Source organism: Amblyraja radiata, chromosome 13 (assembly GCF_010909765.2).
Source record: "Amblyraja radiata isolate CabotCenter1 chromosome 13, sAmbRad1.1.pri, whole genome shotgun sequence".
Lineage (NCBI taxonomy): Eukaryota > Metazoa > Chordata > Chondrichthyes > Rajiformes > Rajidae > Amblyraja > Amblyraja radiata.
The window spans coordinates 106,744-127,937 of NC_045968.1; the positions used below are offsets into that span (position 1 = coordinate 106,744).

Below are 21,194 nucleotides of genomic sequence, written 5' to 3' on the forward strand. Positions count from 1 at the left end.
GACAGCTTGCTTAACCATTGGTATATTTCCCATAAACTAGTTCCAACATTATTGTTCCACTGGAAATTGGCAAGTCAATTTTCACCCTCACCACGACCAGGAAATTTAACAGGAAACCATGAGTTCATAAAAGTCTGGTGCTTTGTGATAAATGTAGTAGGTATTGATATGACTCTGAATTATATCATGTTCTAGGATAGAACTACCCTTACTTTGCAGCCATGTCCACAAGTAGTGCAAATTCTGCCTTAATAGTTCATATTTATAATTGTCCTTCAACTGTGGATAAGTCACTGAAGTTTATGTTGTTACTTTCACTGTGCTTGTCGTACATGGGCAGTAATCTCAGATTAAAATGTCATCATGTTCATGCAATAATGATCCCAAAGATGCTTAGTTTAAGAATCTTTATTTGCTTATTTTTTGACAGCCATGGAAGGAGATTATAGAAATCTGCATATAATTCACTTAAGGTTGAAGCTTAATGTCGAACTAGTAATTTTTCACTTTGATTAGAATGCCTCAGCAAACATCAGTAGTGACAAATTGAAAGTCATTTAAATAGAAATCACGTGTTTGTATTATGAGTGTAGTAATAAAACCCATTTAATGCAGATCGGGGTACAGAAGGAATCCTGTGAAGATGGAGTCATTATTGTTGTCAGCATAAATCCCATTAAATGTATTGTCTCCATAAACCTGTAACCACACTTCATCCCCTTCATCCAAATGTATAGCAACAGAACCTCCAGCTTGGTCTACATCATTACTCTGGAACTGATCGTAAGTAAAAATGATAACCTTGTTGTTTTTATACAGGCCAACTTTGACATCTTTAGTATAGACAGTAATGTGATATGAGAAGAAGTATACCCCTGAGAATGGACAACTGAATTTGCCCGTGTCGTCACTGTAGTGATTTTGATCATTGTAGAAGATTTTGGAGAACTTAATAGGCATGTTTGGGACAGGATTTCTTGTGGTGAGTCCCACGCTGAATGCAGAACGGTAAGAATAGCCACTGTCTCCCTTTACTCCTTTATCTCCTGGAAGCCCAGCAAGTCCTTCTTTACCATCTAATCCCGGCGTGCCAGGCTCTCCTGCATCGCCCTTTGGTCCTGATTCTCCTGAGGAATAGAAAGGCAATGAATGACATTTATTCATCTCCACAGTTTATGCATCAGTTTAACATTGACATCTCGTGTTTTACTTCTAAGAGTGGTGCGCTTTCACTGAGAATTGAAATGTATTTATGGACTTTTAAAATCTCCCAACTTGATAGCTGTTTGCAACAAGTTCCATTGTTGCCATCAGCTGTGTGGTCCCACTGCCACCAAAGAGCTGTGTGGTCCCACTGCCAACAAAGAAGTAACCGGCCTAGTGGTGCCCCCGTCACCATGGATCCTACCCATCATTTGTTCCATTGATTTCAGGGGAATGAATTGGTAATCAGTTGATTTGACAATAAGTTGCTGACCCATTCTTCCAGACTGTCATTGATGCAATACAGAGGACAGCCTCCTCCAATGAGTTTGGAGTCATAGCCAAGTCTGCATAAACCATTGCTCATACATTAGCGGTTACAAAACCTACCTTCAGCGGCGCTGCAGATCTGCCACTGGCTGCGTGTGCGACTATGGCACCTTTGAAGGGGGGGGATTAAAATGCAGGTTTGTATCACTTGTCGGAGAGGGATTTCCTCGGATTAGTCGATGAAGAAAAATCGATCGACTTCCGTTCCCGTTTTTTTTTAAATCGCTTGACAATTTAATAGTTGGATTAAATTAAAAAGCGACTTCGAATGCCCTCAACGCCTTCAACGTGACGGGTCGTAATATCAGAACAAAATAAAGGGTAAGTCGTTTATCTATATTACAAAAAGTCTGATCTTGACCACTTCCTGTTGTACTGTATATTGATTTTAGAAAAAAATCTGCGACTTACGGCAGTGGTTTTTTGGCCACCTTACTCAGAGTCCTCCTCCGCTGCGCAGGACATGAGGATTTTTCCCATCGATGAAAAATGAAAGAGTTATTGGTGTTTAAAAAATGTTGAAATTCCCTCTCCTGAAGACCACGCCCCTTCCGGAGGGACTATAAAACCCAGAAATGTTGAGTGCCTCAGTCAGCCTCTGCAAGATGGGGGAGCGAGAGGGTCACGTCTCTCAGTCTGAGCTGTGAATAACACTGAACACATGTCTAATAAACTGTGAGTGTGGTTTTACTGACCTTGAGTGCCCTTAATGTGGTTTGAAAATGAAAATGTGGTTGGTTTGAAATAAAGCACAGCAAATGGTTGGTGGCGGTTGCTTTGAAATAAGGCACAGCAAATGGTTGGTGGTGGTTGCTTTGAAATGGCAAATGATTAAAAGTCTAAACTTGACAACTTCCTGTTTGCACTGTATATTGATTTTAGATAAAACGCTACCACTTACGGCTGTGATTTTTGGCCATCTTACTCAGTCCCCCTCTGCTCATCAGGTGCAGAGGATCTAACTCTAGAAGATTGAAGGTCCCATCAATCCTCTAGAGTCCCATCAATCCTAACATGGACAATGAAGGAATTAAAGATAGACACATAGTGTTGGAGTAACTCAGCGGTCTGGCTGCATCCAACACTTTGTGTCTATCTTTGGTATAAACCAGCATCTCCAGCTCTTTGTTTCTACTAACAAAGGAACTAAACCTAGTTCAGTTCCTTCTTGATCACAATAACTCGGTGTTGTGCAATATTAGATGGTGCAATAATCAGGAACCCATGAAGGAAAACCTTTGTTGCTTGAACCAGGCTATTGAAAAGGCTCCCTTAGCAACTACTGTCACAGCCAGACATAAAAACAGTTTTTATCCACAAGTAGTTGCTCTACTCAACAGCCAAAAATCTGTAGCCTCCCTTTGATCTGGTATTTTGTTGGTTCACATGCTTGATCAGTGGTGTTTTATCATTAATGTTTTATTATTATTAATGTTTAGTGTTTTCTGAGTCATTCGTAACTGTCACTGTATGTCATGTTGTTACTTGTGGGTGGAGCACCAAGGCAAATTGCTTGCATGTGAATAGTTGGCCAATAAACTTACTTACTTACTTACTTACTTACTTACTTACTTACACAAGAATTGTATTGAAAATACATCTAACACTTCCAATTCTTACACCATGTTTTCCAGTGAAATGCTGATTGAAAACGTTATTGCAACAAAATTAGATCAACGTTCCATTCTAGAATAGATACTAGGAAAATGCATCTGATCCAAACAATATAAGTATTTGTAAATATAGGTCTAATTCCATTGTTTTCTGGTCTAACTGCTATTACATAATAGATGAACTGGTTATTCATCTCAGTTCGCAGTGAATCTCATAGTGCGCAGCATTTGTAACACGGTTCCACAATTACAAAAACAAGTCTAGTGTTTTTCAGACACGAAAATTGCAGGCATAGTGAAATGTGAGGAGGAAATTAATAGAAGTAAAGTGGATATGGATAGGTTAATGGAGTGGATAGACTGCGTGAAAAATCAAGGTAGTCTCATTGAAACTCACTCAGATCCTGTTGTAATACATGTCTTTGAACATAAGAAAATGTTATGTGGCTAAGAAAATTCAATACTAGGAAATATGAATCACTTGTTGAGAAGGGGCAAAATATACAGAATAATATAATTCTGAAAGCAACATAAGATAGAGAAATCTCTAGTTATATGTGCATAGTTTGTTGAAAGTGGTCCGAGATTCAGATCCTGGGCTTTAAAGATGGATGGAATGAGCCTCAGAACATGAAAATCAGAGTGACCCTATTGGTTTGGAAATAATCAGAGTGCTGTGTTCAGTTCAGGGGTCACACTTTAGGAGAGAAGTGAAGACTGCTGTGCGGAGGGTACTAAAGGAGTTTACAAAAAATGTTCCAGAGATGTGAGATTGATTACATAGATTGATTGGAGAAGTTTAGGATTGTTCTCCTGAGAAAAATAGAGGTTCTGAGATATTAAAAATCATGAAGATAGAGGAAAATAGTTTTTGGTGGTGGGACCAAGAACCAAGGGACACAGAATGAATGTGCCCGGCAAAAGAACCCAAAGTAAAAGGAGATTTATTTAAAAAAAGTGGGCAATTAGTATAAAATGCCAGTGGTAGCAGTGGAGACACACTCAAATGTAGCATTAAAAAGTGGATAAATATCCAAAAGAAAATAATCTTCAGACATTTGGAGGAAGGGTGGGGAGTGTGAGTGGTATAATTATTCATATATGAAATGGAATCATAAGAATTTCAATATAATGGAATAACGAGATTAGTGGAATAAAGTGGCACTGACAAAAGATATCAGCCGCGTCTTATTGAATGGCAGAATAGGATGAAGGATTGGGAGGCTGCCTCAGCTTCTATTTCTTATGTTATGTGTGACAAGCCAAATGCCCTCTATCCATGTGCATCTATCCTGTGATTCTATGAATAATGATGTAAAATATGTGCTGCATCTACTTTTAATGTCCAATCAGATCCCTCGTAAAATAGCTGAAACGACGTTGGAAACTGTGTTAAGGTGGTTTACGTTCAAAAGCATGTGTTAAAACAGAATCCGAGTGAGTTTCAATGAGACAACCTTAATCTTTCATATGATCCATGACTCTGTGGTCTACCTGATGGAACATGCATGCTGTCAATGGGACATCACAAGTCACAGGTCAAGTGACATCACAAGTAGATATGATGGTCAAGAAGGCTTGTGGCACATTGGCCTTCATCAGTCAGGGTATTGCATATAGAAGTTGGAATGTTATATTACAGTTGAACAAGATATTGGTGATGCCACATTTGGGGTATTGTGTTTAGTTCTGGTCACCCTGCCATAGGAAATATGTTATTAAGCTGGAAAGAGCACAGAGAAGATTTTATAAGGATATTGCCAGGATTTGAGGGCCTTAGCTAAAGGGAGAGAGGTTGGACAGGCTTGGACTAGTCCTTAGAGCGCAGGGGGCTGAGGGGTGACCTTATAAAGGTGTATTAGATCATGAGATGAATAGGTAGGGTAGATGCACAGTCTTTTACTTAGAGCAAGGGGATCAAGAACCAGAGGATATAGGTTAAGGTGAAAGGGGAAAGATTTCATAGGCATCTTTTTCACATAAGGATGGTGGGTATGTGGAATGAGCTGCCAGAGGAGGTAGTTGGTGTGGGTACAATAACAACATTTGAAAGACATTTGGACAGGTACATGATTGGAAAGGTTTAGAGGGATATGAACCAAACAGGGGCAAGTGTAGATGGGGCATCTTATTCGAGGCCAGGTTGGGCTAAAGGGCCTGTTTGCAATCTGTATGACACTTTGACTCCTTGACTCTAGGTGAGGAGGGGTGATTAGCAGGTGGGTGGAGATGGTAACAATGAAGACAAAAGAATGCAAAATTATAACCCATCAAAGTACTGTAGTCACACACTCCAACTACACTCAGTGTGCGTCTCTATCTCCATTACCTGTTGCCCCATTTTCTCCCTTTGCACCATCACGGCCATCTCTACCATCTCTACCAGGGATGCCATTGTGGCCAGGACTGCCAGGTATTCCTGCCATCCAGTTCCGGCAACCTTCAATAACTCGAGGAGCTTCTTGCGGAGGTGTTGCTGGAATTTCCGGTGGACTAATGTCGACGGGGGGTTCAGGTTCAAGTTCGGGTTCAGGTTCGGGTTCAGGGTCAGCCTCAGCCTCAGTCTCAGCCTCAGGGTCAGGGTCAGGGTCAGCGTCAGCGTCAGCTTCAAGTTCAGGTTCAACGTCAGCAACATCCGGTTGTTCACTTGTTTCATCACAGTAGCTGAATCCAATAAATACCACCAGCCAGAGGAGTCGTTTAAATAACATCTTGATTGGTCACCAAGCTCCGTTCCAAGTAACCTATAATATACATATAAACACTTCATGTTAAAAAAACCCTCTTAGTGAATCATGGGAAAGCATAATGCAATGGACCATCATGAAGCCCATCGTTATGACCAACTAGACTTCCTCATAATGCTGCCATGAGCTCTCCTGTTGATCACCATCATTCTATGCAGTTTGGTTATCAACTCTTCAAATATTAGAAACATTTTTTGATTTATTCATGTTAAACTCATAGAGCATAGAACAGTACTGCACAAGAATAAGCTATTTGGCTCACAATGTCTGTAACGGATATGATGCCAAGACAAGCTCTTGTCTGCCTGCACATAATCCATATGCCTCCAGTTTCTGCCTCTCCATACCCCAAAAGTTCATATCACAAAGTTTCTTTAAAGCCACTATCATATCTACCTCAACTGCAACCCCCGGCAGAGTATTCCAGGCATTCACCAGCAGAGGTTTAAAAACTTGCTCCACACATCTCCTTTAAATTTCTGGATTATCCTACCATGGGGGACTTTATCAAATGGCTTACTAATATCCATATAGACAACACCCACCACTCTACCCTTATTGATCACCCTGTCTCCTCTTCAAAAAACCTGATCGTTAGCAAGACATGACCTGTTGACCATGCTGACCCTTTCTAATGAACCCATTCCCTTCCAAATGGGAGTAGATCCAATACCAATGAAGCTCTCCATATATTCCTTTCCACTGGCATGAGGCTCACTGGTCTATAATTCCCTTCTTAATTTTCAGTCCAGTCCTCCAGGACCATGCTTCTGGCTAGAGGAGAAGCAAAGATATTTGTCAAGGCACCCACAATCTTCACTCATTCCTCTCTCAATAACCTGGGATAGGTTCCAATCAGGTCCTGGAGATATATCCACCTTAATGGTCTTCAAGAGTCCCATTACTTCCTCCTTCTTAATCTCGAACTACCTTTGCATATCAGCATCCACCAAACTGATCTCACTGTTCTCCAAGTCCTTCTCCTTGGTGAAAGCAAGATTCAAGATTCAAGAGAGTTTATTGTCATGTGTACCTGGTAGGACAATGAAATTCTTTCTTTGTTTCAGCACAACAGAACATAGCAGGCATGAATACTGAACAGATCAGTGTGTCCATATACCATTATATAAATATATACACACATGAATAAATAAACTGTTAAAGTGCAAATAACAGATAATGGGCTATTAATGTTCAGAGTTTTGTCCGAGCCAAGTTTAATAGCCTGATGGCTGTGGGGAAGTAGCTATTCCTAAACCTGGTCGTTGCAGTCTTCAGGCTCCTGTACCTTCTACCTGAGGGTAGCAGGGAGATGAGTGTGTGGCCAGGATGGTGTGGGTCCTTGATGATGCTGCCAGCTTTTATGAGGCAGCGACTGCGATAAATCCCCTCGATGGAAGGAAGGTCAGAGCCGATGATGGACTGGGCAGTGTTTACTACTTTTTGTAGTCTTTTCCTCTCCAGGGCGCTCAAGTTGCTGAACCAAACCATGATGCAACCGGTCAGCATGCTCTCTACCGTGCACCTGTAGAAGTTAAAGAGAGTCCTCCTTGACAAACCGACTCTCCGTAATCTTCTCAGGAAGTAGAGGCGCTGATGTGCTTTCTTGATAATTGCATCAGTGTTCTCGGACCAGGAAAGGTCTTCAGAGATGTGCACGCCCAGGAATTTGAAGCTCTTGACCCTTTCAACCATCGACCCTTTGATATAAACGGGACTGTGGGTCCCCATCCTACTCCTTCCAAAGTCCACAATCAGTTCCTTGGTTTTGCTGGTGTTGAGGGCCAGGTTATTGTGCTGGCACCATATGGACAGGCACTCGATCTCTCTTCTATTCTCTGACTCATCCCCATCAGTGAAATGTCCCACAACAGTGGTGTCGTCAGCGAACTTGATGATGGAGTTTGCACTATGACCGGCTACGCAGTCATGAGTATAGAGTGAGTACAGCAGGGGGCTGAGCACGCAGCCTTGAGGTGCTCCCGTGCTGATTGGTATCGAGGCTGACACATTTCCACTAATACAGACAGCCTGTGGTCTGTGAATGAGGAAGTCGAGGATCCAATTGCAGAGGGCTGCGCAGAGACCCAGTTCTGCCAGTTTGGTAACCAGCTTGGAGGGGATGATTGTATTAAATGCCGAGCTGTAATTAATGAATAACAGCCTGACATATGAGTTTTTATTGTCCAAATGGTCCAGAGCAGAGTGGAGGGCCAGTGAGATCGCATCCACCGTTGATCTGTTGTGGCGGTAAGCGAACTGCAGTGGGTCCTGGTTTTTGTCGAGGTAGGAGTTGATTTGCGCCATGATCAACCTCTCAAAGCATTTCATCACCACAGGCGTTAGTGCCACTGGTAGATAGTCATTGAGGCACATCACCTTAAGGGTCTGTCCCACGAGCAAGCGACTCCATGCGGCAAGCACGACCTAACGTGATCGCTTGAGCCATACGGCCTCGCGGGGCCGGTCCCACTTTGATCGGCAGAGCCGTATGGAGTTGTGCGGAGCTGGTCCCGACATAGCTGGGCTCCGAAAAACTGACCGTGTTCAAAAATTCCGCGCGGCAATGGCCTGCCGGCCCGCAGCCTCCTCGACGCCGTAACCACCGCCTCGACGGGCGTGCGCAGCGTCTCGACGCTGTACACAGCATCTTGATGCCGTACGTCACCCACGAACTTCCCGCGGACTTCGCTCGAACTTCACGTCACTCACTCGACCTCCGCGCGGCCCCCACTTCCGATTTGGTCGTGCTCGCCGCATGCAGGCGCATGCTGGTGGGACCGGCCCTGTACGGGGATCACTCGACCTCCGCGCGGCCCCCGCTTCCGGATTGGTCGCACTTGCCGCATGCAGGTCGCATGCTCGTGGGACATGCCCTTAACTCTTCTTGGGCACTGGTATAATTGATGCCCTTTTAAAGCAGGTGGGAACCTCAGACCTCAGAAGTGAGAGGTTGAAAATGTCCGTAAAAACTCCAGCCAGTTGGTCCGCACAGGTTTTTAGAACACGACCGGGTATACCATCAGGTCCAGGCTCTTTTCGAGGGTTCACGCCTCTGAAGGATTTCCTGACGTCGGCCTCTGTGACTGTGACTGAAATACCATCACAGCGAATGGGGGCTTGGGAAGGCACATCAGTATTCTCCCTATCAAAGCGTGCGTAAAACGCATTGAGCTCGTCAGGGAGTGATATTTCGCCGATATTCGAGCTGCTTCCTGATTTCGCCTTGCAGGAGGTGATTGCATTCAGGCCCCGCCACAGCTGCCGAACATCTGTCTCACCCTCCAGTTTGGAGCAGGTCCCTTTTGGCCTTTTTGATGGCCTTACCAAGGTCGTATCTGGACTTCTTGTAGACCACTGTATCATCGGACATGAATGCCCGGTGTCTGGTCTTCAGAAGAGTGCAGATCTCAAAGTTCATCCAAGGTTTCTGATTGAAAAACACTCGGAAGGTTTTTGTAGGGTTGCAGTCCTCCACACATTTCTTAATGAAGTCTGTAACGACTGTGGCATATTTGTTCAAGTCCGTTGCCGAGTCCTTGAACATTGCCCAGTCGACAGACTCCAAGCAGTCCTGGAGTTGTTCCTCTGCCCCTCCCCCCCCCACCCCCACCGTCCCCCCAACCTTCACTTTAGAATTGTAAAAGCAGCTCGTTCCTTTGGGTCTAAGTTAAGAATTTTCTTCTCTAAATCTCTCTTCCTCTTTTTCCACATTTCAACTGCTTTATTAAAATCTACCTCTTTGACGAATAATCTCTGTATCTCATTTGGTTCAATGTTGGATTTTCACTTATAAAGCTCCTGTGAAATGTGTTTGGATGATTTTCCAATTTTGAAGGCGTTATACAAACGCAAGTATTCTACATAATTAAAGCATTCCTGGCAATGGTGAAATGTGAAATTCACCGTTAGGTGAGGTGGCTGAAAGAGAGAGCACGGATTTATGAAAGGAATGCCGTGAGTGAGACATTTATAAAAAGACATGGAGATGATGGAGTGGAAAAGTCATTAAAGGGTAGTAGGTTCATGCTGTCAGTTTACCCCACAACAAAAGGGGGGAGAGTTTTACAGTTTGGTAGCCGCATGGTAAAAAAGATCTCCTGTGGTGTTCTATGCTGCATCTTGGTGGAACCAGTCTGTTGCTGAAGGTGTTCCTCAGGTTGACCAGTGTGTCATGGAGGGGGTATTGTCAAAGATACTCTGCAGTTTGAGGAGCATCCTCCTTACCAAGACCACCTCCAATGAATCCAACTCCATGGAACCAGCCTTCCTGATGAGCTTGTTGATTCTGTTGGTGTCCGCGGCCTTTTCCCTGCTACCCCAGCACACAACAGTGAAGAAGATGGCACTGGTCACCATGGATTGATAGAATCTCTGCAGCATCTTACTGCAGATGTTGAAAGAGCGGAGCCTCCTCAGCAAGTATAGATGGCTCTGTCCCTCTGCCCCCCTTAGGGCGGTCACGGTGGCACAGCGGTAGAGTTGCTGCCTTACAACAAAATGCAGCGCCAGTGACCCGGGTTCGATCCCGACTACGGGTGATGTCTGTAAGGAGTTTGTACGTTCTCCCCGTGATTTTTGGCCATCTGCAGGTGGCAGGAGTCCGAGTTGTATCTGAAGTCCGATGTAGATGGTTCATATGTTGATGAGGATATGAGGATATGTTCTAATATGAAGAATGTTGATTGTTCATAAGTTGTAGGTGCAGAATTAGGCCATTCATGACTGATCTATCTTTCCCTCTCAACCCCATTCTCCTGCCTTCCACCCATATCCCCTGAGACCTGTACTAATCAAGAATCTGTCGATCCCTGCCTTAAAAATATCTATTTAATTGGCATCCACAGCCTTCTGTGGCAATTAACTCCATAGATTCACCACCCTCTAACTAAAGAAATTCCTCATCTACTTTCTAAAGGTACATCCTATTAATTTGAAGCTATGGCTCAGTGTCCTATTAGCTTGAATGTGATCCTATTCTTGAAGCATGATTACAGTAGAGAAGTTCTCAGCTTGTACATATGGCCACAGAGCAATGCACCACACATCAGCAGTCATTATTTTCAGCTTTGGCACTGATTGTAAACTCCTTTATAATCATTGCCAAACTTGAACTACATAGAAAAAAACGTATTAAATGAACAAAACCTGTGGAACAGGAGGAAAATAAATTGAGCCAAGTAGAAGACCAGTGGGCAATTTTCTGATTGCCAAGGTCAACAATAATTACAGCAAAGAAAGAATGTGAAATTGTTGCCAACTGTCTGAGCACCATATGAAATATGGATAAATATATCAAGATAGAATTTCAGAAATCTAGCACAGAAATATAATAGTCAATAGACAATAGACAATAGGTGCAGGAGGAGGCCATTCGGCCCTTTGAGCCAGCACCGCCATTCACTGTGATCGTAGCTGATCATCCACAATCAATACTCCGTTCCTGCCTTTTCCCCATATCCCTTGACTCCGCTATCTTTCAGAGTTCTAGCTAACTCTCTCTCTCGAAAGCATCCAGATAATCGGACTCCACTGCTTTCTACCGATTCACAACTTTCTGGGTGAAATCGTTTTTTCTCATCTCCGTTCTAAATGGCCTACCCATTATTCTTAAACAGTGGTCCCTGGTAAAAAGGAATTGTTCATTTCTACCAAAGATGGACACAAAATTCTGGAGTAACTCAGCGGGGCAGGCAGCATCTTTGGAGAAAATCGATGTGATGTTTTGGGTCGGGACTTGACCCATAACATCACCTGTCCATTTTCTCCAGAGATACGGAATTTCATTGTATTGTACATTGTACATATGACAATTTAACTTGTTTGACTTGATGCCTGGTTAATTATGAAGCCTGGTCCTGATCTCAATTAAGAAATGGCAAGAACCAAACCCTACATATGACCATTGAGTTAAATGAAAACAGAAAATGTTAGAAACACTCATCAGGTCAGGAAGCACCTGCAATTAAAATAGAGTTAATGTTTCAGGTCTGTGAACATGAGCATTTTCTGATTTTATTTCAGATTTCCATTGTCTGCAGCGTTTCATTTTGAGTTTCATGATGGTGGGTGGACCACTAGTGAACAAAGGAATAAATCCATTCTCGGATAGATTAAGGAAGGTTTCTCCCCACCGTAAAGGGCAAGAAAAAAAAGTAAAAATAAATAAACACTAGACTAAGTGGGACCCGTTGGGTCCCATGTTCACACGGGAGGGCTGGTCCCCCAAAGCAATATTCCACCTCTCCACCAATTCCAATACTGGTGGCCAGTGGGGGGGGGGCTTCCTGGAGCGCTGGTATGGGTTCTTGGGGTGGCAGCTCAGTCCCTCAAGCCTGATCTGCTGGCAGTTCACTCACGGCTGGTGGGCTGGCAGTTGACTCATGGCTATTCCTTGAAATTCCATTTCAAGCAGGGTGCAAGGCCACCAAATTCAAATCCATTTTCCTACAATTTCAAGCAGGGTGCAAGGCCACCGAATTCAAGTGCAGTTTCATACCACTTCAAGCAGGGTGCAAGGCCACCAAATTCAAGTGCAGTTTCATACCACTTCAAGCAGGGTGCAAGGCCACCAAATTCAAGTGCAGTTTCATACCACTTCAAGCTGGATCCAAGGCCACCAAATTCAAGTGCAGTTTCATACCACTTTCAGCAGGGTGCAAGGCCACCAAATTCAGTGCAGTTTCATACCACTTCAAGCAGTAAGTAAGTAAGTAAACTTTATTTATATAGCACATTTTAAGTCAACTTGCATTGACCCCAAAGTGCTTCACATAATTTAAATAATAAGTTCCATTGCAAACCATAGAAAAAGGTTTAAAAAAATAAATAAATAAATAAAAATGGACACAACATATTATAGAGTTCAACACAAACATCCCCCCACAGCAGAATCAAAACATTTCCACTGTGGGGGAAAGGCACCAGAAAGTTAAGTCCTCTTCCTCTGTGAAACACCCGAGGTCGGGGCCCATTTGTGGCTGTGCAGCCAGTCCGTTGATTTTCAGGGCCCTCTTGCCGTAAAGATGGAACATCGGCGTCGGGTGAAACATTCCTCAGCGGCTTGGAAAAGTCTGGAGCGGCTGTCCCCTCCCCGGAGACCGGAGACCGCGGCACTCGTAGTCCTCAGGCCGCGCCGGTTGGAGCTCCGACCCCGGCGAACTCGATCCCTGGCTCTGCGGCGCTCCAAATCCAGCGCCGCCCGTGGCCGGACGCCCGCAGCCACAGCTCCGCGATGTTGGAAGTTGGCGGCCAAAGACAGTCGTGACCTCTCCCTCCCCCATCATGCAGAGACTGAGCCACACACACACTTCCGGGTTTTATAACCCCTCCCCCTCCCACCGTAAAAGGTGTGGCCTTCATGGCATGATTGACAGGAGAGAGATTCCCAAAATGTTTTAAACACTAATAACACTTTTATTTTTAATTGATGGGAATTGCTGAGCAGAGGGGGACTGAGTAAGATGGCCAAAAATCACAGCCGCAAGGTAGCGTTTTTTAATCTAAAATCAATATACAGTGCAAACAGGAAGTAAGTGCATTTGCAGTAGTGCCTTTCAACTTCAAGCCAAAGCACCCAAACCGCCATTTGCAATAAGTAGTGCATTTTAACTTCAAGCCAAAACACCCACGCCACCATTTGCTGTAAGTAATGCCTTTCAACTTCAAGCCAAAGCTCCCAAGGCACCATTTGCAGTAAGTAGTGCCTTTCAACTTCACGCCAAAGCACCCAAGCCACCATCTGCAGTAAGTAGTGCCTTTCAACTTCAAGCCAAAGCACCCAAGCCACCATTTGCTGTAAGTAACATCCTCTAATTATTTTTCGAGGATGTAACTAGTAGCATGGATAGGGGAGAACCAGTGGATGTGGTGTATCTGGACTTCCAGAAGGCTTTCGACAAGGTCCCACATAAGAGATTAGTATACAAACTTAAAGCACACGGCATTGGGGGTTCAGTATTGATGTGGATAGAGAACTGGCTGGCAAACAGGAAGCAAAGAGTAGGAGTAAACGGGTCCTTTTCACAATGGCCATTCGGCCCTTCGAGCCATTCAATATGATCATGGCTGATCATCCAACTCAGTATCCCGTACCTGCCTTCTCTCCATACCCTCTGATCCCCTTAGCCACAAGGGCCACATCTAACTCCCTCTTAAATATAGCCAATGAACTGGCCTCGACTACCCTCTGTGGCAGGGAGTTCCAGAGATTCACCACTCTCTGTGTGAAAAAAGTTCTTCTCATCTCGGTTTTAAAGGATTTCCCCCTTATCCTTAAGCTGTGACCCCTTGTCCTGGACTTCCCCAACATCGGGAGCAATCTTCCTGCATCTAGCCTGTCCAACCCCTTAAGAATTTTGTAGGTTTCTATAAGATCCCCTCTCAATCTCCTAAATTCTAGAGAGTATAAACCAAGTCTATCCAGTCTTTCTTCATAAGACAGTCCTGACATCCCAGGAATCAGTCTGGTGAACCTTCTCTGCACTCCCTCTATGGCAATAATGTCCTTCCTCAGATTTGGAGACCAAAACTGTACGCAATACTCCAGGGGTTACGTTTGCTACCCGCCAATCCTCAGGAACTACTCCAGAATCTAAAGAGTTTTGAAAGATTATTACTAATGCATCCACTATTTCTGGAGCTACTTCCTTAAGTACTCTGGGATGCAGCCTATCTGGCCCTGGGGATTTATCGGCCTTTAATCCATTTAATTTACCCAACACCACTTCCCGGCTAACCTGGATTTCACTCAATTCCTCCAACTCCTTTGACCCGCGGTCCCCTGCTATTTCCGGCAGATTATTTATGTCTTCCTTAGTGAAGACGGAACCAAAGTAGTTATTCAATTGGTCCGCCATATCCTTGTTCCCCATGATCAACTCACCTGTTTCTGACTGCAAGGGACCTACATTTGTTTTAACTAATCTCTTTCTTTTCACATATCTATAAAACCTTTTGCAGTCAGTTTTTATGTTCCCTGCCAGTTTTCTTTCATAATCTATTTTTCCTTTCCTAATTAAGCCCTTTGTCCTCCTCTGCTGGTCTCTGAATTTCTCCCAGTCCTCCGGTATGCTGCTTTTTCTGGCTAATTTGTACGCATCATCCTTCGCTTTGATACTATCCCTGATTTCCCTTGTTATCCACGGATGCACTACCTTCCCTGATTTATTCTTTTGCCAAACTGGGATGAACAATTTTTGTAGTTCATCCATGCAGTCTTTAAATGTCTTCCATTGCATATCCACCGTCAACCCTTTTAGAATTAATTGCCAGTCAATCTTGGCCAATTCACGTCTCATACCCTCAAAGTTACCTTTCTTTAAGTTCAGAACCATTGTTTCTGAATTAACAATGTCACTCTCCATCCTAATGAAGAACTCAACCATATTATGGTCACTCTTGCCCAAGGGGGCACGTACAACAAGACTGCTAACTAACCCTTCCTCACCCAATCTATATGTAGATTGAAGTCACCCATTATAACGGTTTTGCCTTTGTCGCACGCATTTCTAATTTCCTGTTTGATACCATCTCCAACTTCACTACTACTGTTAGGTGGCCTGTACACAACACCCACCAGCGTTTTCTGCCCCTTAGTGTTTCGCAGCTCTACCCATACCGATTCCACATCCTGCAAACTAATGTCCTTCCTTTCCATTGCGTTAATCTCCTCTCTAATCAGCAACGCTACCCCACCTCCTTTTCCTTTCTCTCTATCCCTCCTGAATATTGAATATCCCTGGATGTTCAGCTCCCAGCCTTGGTCACCTTGGAGCCATGTCTCCGTGATCCCAACTATATCATAGTCATTAATAGCTATCTGCACGTTCAACTCATCCACCTTATTACGAATTCCTTGGCTTTTGACCCTGCATGAGACTTTGCTCCTGTTTTAGTGTTTTTAATGTTTTTTTTATTGTTTTTACTCTCTCTTTTAATGTTTTTATTGTCGTGTAATAATTTTTTGTCCATGATTAGTCATGTACAGCACTTTGTTGCAACAGTGGTTGTTTTTAAAGTGCGCTATAAATAAAGTTATTATTATTATAAAGTTATTCAACTTCAAGACAAAGCACCCGTCACCATATACAGTAAGTAGTGCCTTTTAACTTCAAGCCAAAGCACCCAAGGCATCATTTGCAGTAGGTAGTGCATTTCAACTTCAAGCCAAAGCACCCAAGCCACCATTTGCAGTAAGTAGTGCATTTCAACTTCAAGCCAAAGCACCCAAGCCACCATTTGCAGTAAGTAGTGCCTTTCAACTTTGCCAAAGCACCCAAACAACCATTTGCAGGCAGTGCCTTTTTACTTCAAACAAACCATATTTTCATTTTCAAGCCACATTAAGGGGACTCACAGTTGAGTAGACATGTGTTCAGTGTTATTCAGAGCTCAGAGAGACGTGACCCGTTGGCTTCATCCATCTTGCAGAGACTGAGTGAGGCAAACCACTTCCTGACTTTATAGTCCCTTCCCCTCTCTCCAGCAGGGGCAGCAGAGAGAATGGTGAATTTTTTAAAAACATTAATATCTCTCTGATTTGTCATCGATGGGAAAAGTCCTCCAGTCCAGGAAGGCGGAGGGGGGCTCTGAGCAAGGTGGCCAAAAATGACGGCCGTAGGTGGCGGCGTTCCCTCGGAAATCGCAGCACAGTGGGCCAAATGCGGTCAAGATCAGACTTTTAGTAATATAGACTATATATTGGCCTTTTCTGCCACATGCTTTTTCCTTCCTGCTGGGTTAGCTCCCTGAAGGAGTCACTGGAGCATTCTCTTCCAGTCTAAGGTCAGATTGGTTAACCTGACTCAGTTGTTGCATATTAACCTGATATTTTACCTAAAGAAGATTCACACTGACTGGTGGCAGGAATTCATCCTCGTTGTTTGTTCAGCCAAGTAAGCTAAGCAGTAAAAATATTGTAGGATAGCAAGCGATAGGTCAATGGGTTTTGAGCTCCCATTTACCTCTTTGGGGAGCTTTGAACTATCTTTAATGGGAATTTATCAGACTTTACTGTTGTCCCTTTGCACTAAATGTTGTACCCTTTATCCCTTATCTGTGCACTGTACAGATAGATTATGCTCATGTATAGTCTTTTCTTGGTCTGGATAGCACGCAAACATACCTCACCGTACCGAGGAACACACAACATTAATAAACTTAACTAAACATAAGTAAACTAAACTGGATCCGCTTAATTGGACATCCATTGTCTGCTTGTTGCAAGGAATAATTGCTCTTTCAATCAATTGTTCCCAGTATTTTGAGATCATTTTGGCTGTGCTTTCACCTTTAATTAAAGTTACAGTTGAGAAATTCCATGGTATAATGCGTATCTTTTTATGTGTTACAGGATTGAGTTGAAATGTAAAATTGATCATGTAATGTGATGGGGTCTTTCTGGCATGCTAAACACGAGGAGGAGGCTGATGACCGAGTGGGTATAATTATAGTTGGTTTTAAAAAGTTACAGCAGGATCTTGATCAGTTGGGCAAGTGGACTGGGGAATGGTTAATGGAGTTTACCACAGATAAGTAGTAAATGTTAAACCAGGCCAGGACACTTCACAGTGAACGACAGGGACACTGGGGAATATCGTAGAGCAGAGGGATCAACAAGTATAGTTCCTTAAATGTAGTGTCATACTAGACCAAGTGCAGACCCGTTGGGTCTGTTCCCCCAACGTGCGGTTGTGGGGGGGGAGGCAGCATGCAGCGTCACACACACTAACTATCCCCATCGCCCCCTGCACTCACGCTAATTACCCCACTTGATATATATTAATATTATTAATTTGCTCCTTTTACTCCATAATAGAGTAATAGAGTCATCCTGCTATAGGAAGGCTGTTGTTAAGCTGGAAAGAGTGCAGAGATGATTTACAAGTATGTTGCCAGCAGCTGAGGGCCTGAGCTACAGGTAGAGGTTTGGCAAGCTAGGATTTTATTCCTTGGAACATAGAATGCTGATGAGTGATCTTATAGAGGTGTATAAGATCAAAAAATCATGAGGGGATTGATAGGTTAAATGGAATTGTTTACATGGAGAATGCCTACTATGTTCTGTTGTGCTGAAGCAAAGCAAGAATTTCATTGTCCTATCAGGGACACATGACAATAAACTCACTTGACTTGAACTTGAGAGTAGGGGAATCAAGAAATAAGTTTAAGGTGAGAGGGGAGAGATTCAATAGGAATGTAAGGTGCAAGTTTTTCACACAGAAGGTGGCGGGTATATGAGTAAGCTGTCGTAGGATGTAGTGAGTCAGGCACTATAACATAATTTAGAAGACATTTAGACAGGTACCTGGATAGAAAAGTTTAGAGGGACATGGGCCAAATGTTATCTACCTATCACTTGCCAAGCCACCACCTCTCTTTTCTAGCTTCACCCCCCTACTACAAGCAGTCTGGGACCTGACCCGAAATGTTATTAATCCAAATCTTCAAAAGATACTGCCTAACCCATGGAGTTACCCCAGAACATTGTGTTTTCTTTTGTGTAAACCAGCATCTGCATTCCTTATGCCTATATTTTTCTGTGCTATATTTTGTGTGATTTATGTAATAATCCAGTTCTTGCTGACTTGTTGTGGGGACATTTTCAGAAGAAAGTGATTGCTTCAACATCAACTTTCCCTCCGTTAAGCTTTTTCATTGATAATGAACTTATTCTGTGTGGTCACTTCATTCATAATGTGAGGGTAGATTTAACCAAGGTGTTCCTCTAAAATTGATGTACTAAATTATTCTGGTCACACTAGAAGTATAATCAATCAATTCATGTATAGCCAGTACTAAAGTGCTCATATCTAGTGCACTTAATCACTTGAGTTATAGAGTGATACAACACAGAAACAGGCCCTTCAGCCCAACTCATCCAAGCCGACCACATTTTATTGCAGAGCTAATCCCTGGCTATCTGGCAATATTGATGGATCGGGCTAGCAGACGTTCATACATCTGGTAGTATCAGACTTCAGTGCATTCACGGCCAATCGCAGGAGTTTAAGACACTCAGAAACTCAGATGATGGTGTATCTAAATGTCCACTCCACACTGGAGTCAACATTCAGTTCAGTGGCGGAGCACTCATATTCTGGGAAGAAAGATCAGATGCATTTTGCAACCAGCCACTGCGTTATGCTGGGGAGGACACATGGAGGAATGGTAGAGATACAGTATGGAAGCAGGCCCTTCAGCCCACCAAAACCGCACACCCCAGCGATCACCCCGTGCACTTGCATTATCCTACGCACCAGGGACAATTTACAATCTTACCAGAGTCAATCAACCTATAAACCTGCACATCTTTGGACTGTGGGAGGAAACGCGATCACCTAGAGAAAACCCACACGGTCACAGGGAGAACATACAAACTCCATACAGACAGCATTTGTAGTCAGGATCGAACCCGGGACTCTGGCGCCGTAACTCTACAGCCGTGTCACTGTGCCACCCTTAAAGAAAGAAGTCCTCAGAAAGAACTTGATTGCAGACCGACAGGAAAACGTAGCCTCAGGTATATATTTTTAATAGATATTTTGCTTTTTTTTTAAAAATAATTGTGATATTTTTTAATGCACAAACATCTTTTAAGTTTTACACTTAAAAAATAATAATCATTTGTATAGTTTCTATTAAAATCTTCAAATCTGTTCAATGACTTTTTACAAGGGTGGGGTGGCGCCTCAGGACACCCTGTTTGAGGCCTAGTCATAACTTGGAGCCTGATCTCTTTGCCTCAGGACCGCCAGGTGTGGGATGTCAACCAGCCCAGTCCTCAACATCTTGGAAAGGGAAGTGAGGGTAGGTGGAACGTTGGTCATCAGGGAGTGTGGTGCAGCCTGTAGTCTTAATCTCAGCTACAGTTTTGTCTCGCATCTCAAAAACGTGCAGGTGGTGGGTTAGTAGACTACTGTGTGAATGTGCGTTGTAAAACCTAGGGCGGGATTGATGGGAATGTGGAGAGAATAGGCTATGGTAGGAGTAGTGTAAAAATGGGTGCTTCATGGTGGTTATAAAGCCGGTTTCCATGCTGTAACTCTGTGAATCTATGAATCTTGCACATTTGTTCACTTTTTGGTCATTTAACCCTGGCTGATAATGGGATAATGTTACTGACATAAAATGTTGTATTTTCAAGCACATATTTGCAATGCCTGCCTTCCCTTAATCAGTCGTAGTTTTTTAATTGTTGCATATATTCTAAGTTAACACTACAATCGTTTATGTTCACATGCTACAAATGTTTATTTATACAATCATCCAACAAGGCTCACGATCAAATAATTCAAGCTGACAGTGCAAAATTGGTCTGTTTTGAAATGTATAAAGCAATGTTCTACTGCAGTTTTAACCTAGCCACTACAGTGTTCGAGAAAGGCAAGTTAAATAACACCCAAATGATCATTGAATACAGTAGATTAGAACAACAAGCATAAAATAAGTATTTGTTCCAAAATAAACTCAAAATAATTCTCAATGAGAGGGATATTTTAGAATAGAAAATGTTACCTGTCTGTCCCGCTGTTCTTCCCTGTTACTAGGAGCTGACTCCTGGCAAAGTATCCAGGGCTGATGTCACATGGGGGTGTAATCGTCCGGTTGCTTCTACACATGGAAATGTCTGTCACTTGGAACCAGGATCCCATTTGATGGTTGATATTTTGGTCATCATTCAAAGCCATTTTTATAAGCCTGTTAAATGCCTTTACTTCCTCCTCCCTTTCCCCAGGAGCGCTGACAATTAAAAATCAAACACGTAATCTGCAATACATGTTAAAAGTTACTTAAAATATTTTCCCAATGAGATGAAGTCAGATCTGTTAATCCACATCTTTTGATTGTAAAAGTGCATGGCAATACAATGGATATTAACATCATTCACCTGACAAGTTTTCTGTATCATTACTTTTATATTTGTGATTATTAGTGTTTCGGTGCCTTTAGAGTACTAGTAAATTGTACTTTTGACCATTATAGGACGTTGCAGTGTGTGGCACAAGGCAGCACTATACTTAGACACATTCCCAAAGTGATCTTTGCATCTGCTCAGAAAGGTCATGTCAGCTCATAGGCTGCGGTTCCACAGCTGACAGGTAAAAATAGCACACTCTGGAGAGACAGTGTGAGCTTCGTCTAGAGACCAACTTCATTTATTTCAATTACGAAAATCGAATCGGCAGTTTTATACAACAATGGCTTTGAGAGGGCAGTGAATTTGGGAGAGTAGGGAATAAAGGATTTAAATCTCTGTCAAGAGACAGCCACAGTCAAGAGGCTCAAGTCTGTTTTGATA

At 43.1% G+C, this 21,194-nt stretch overlaps 1 protein-coding gene across 1 annotated transcript; it reads right to left on the reverse strand.

The window, feature by feature from the left end:
- Nucleotides 1–390: 390 nt before the first annotated feature.
- Nucleotides 391–20,542, reverse strand: LOC116979516 (adiponectin-like). Its single transcript, XM_033031030.1, has 3 exons — nucleotides 20,411–20,542; nucleotides 5,476–5,890; nucleotides 391–1,127 (listed from the first exon to the last, which is right to left on the reverse strand). Exons 2-3 carry the CDS (start codon nucleotides 5,855–5,857, stop codon nucleotides 607–609), a joined length of 903 nt encoding a protein of 300 aa, XP_032886921.1. The 5' UTR covers nucleotides 5,858–5,890; nucleotides 20,411–20,542; the 3' UTR covers nucleotides 391–606.
- Nucleotides 20,543–21,194: the final 652 nt, after the last annotated feature.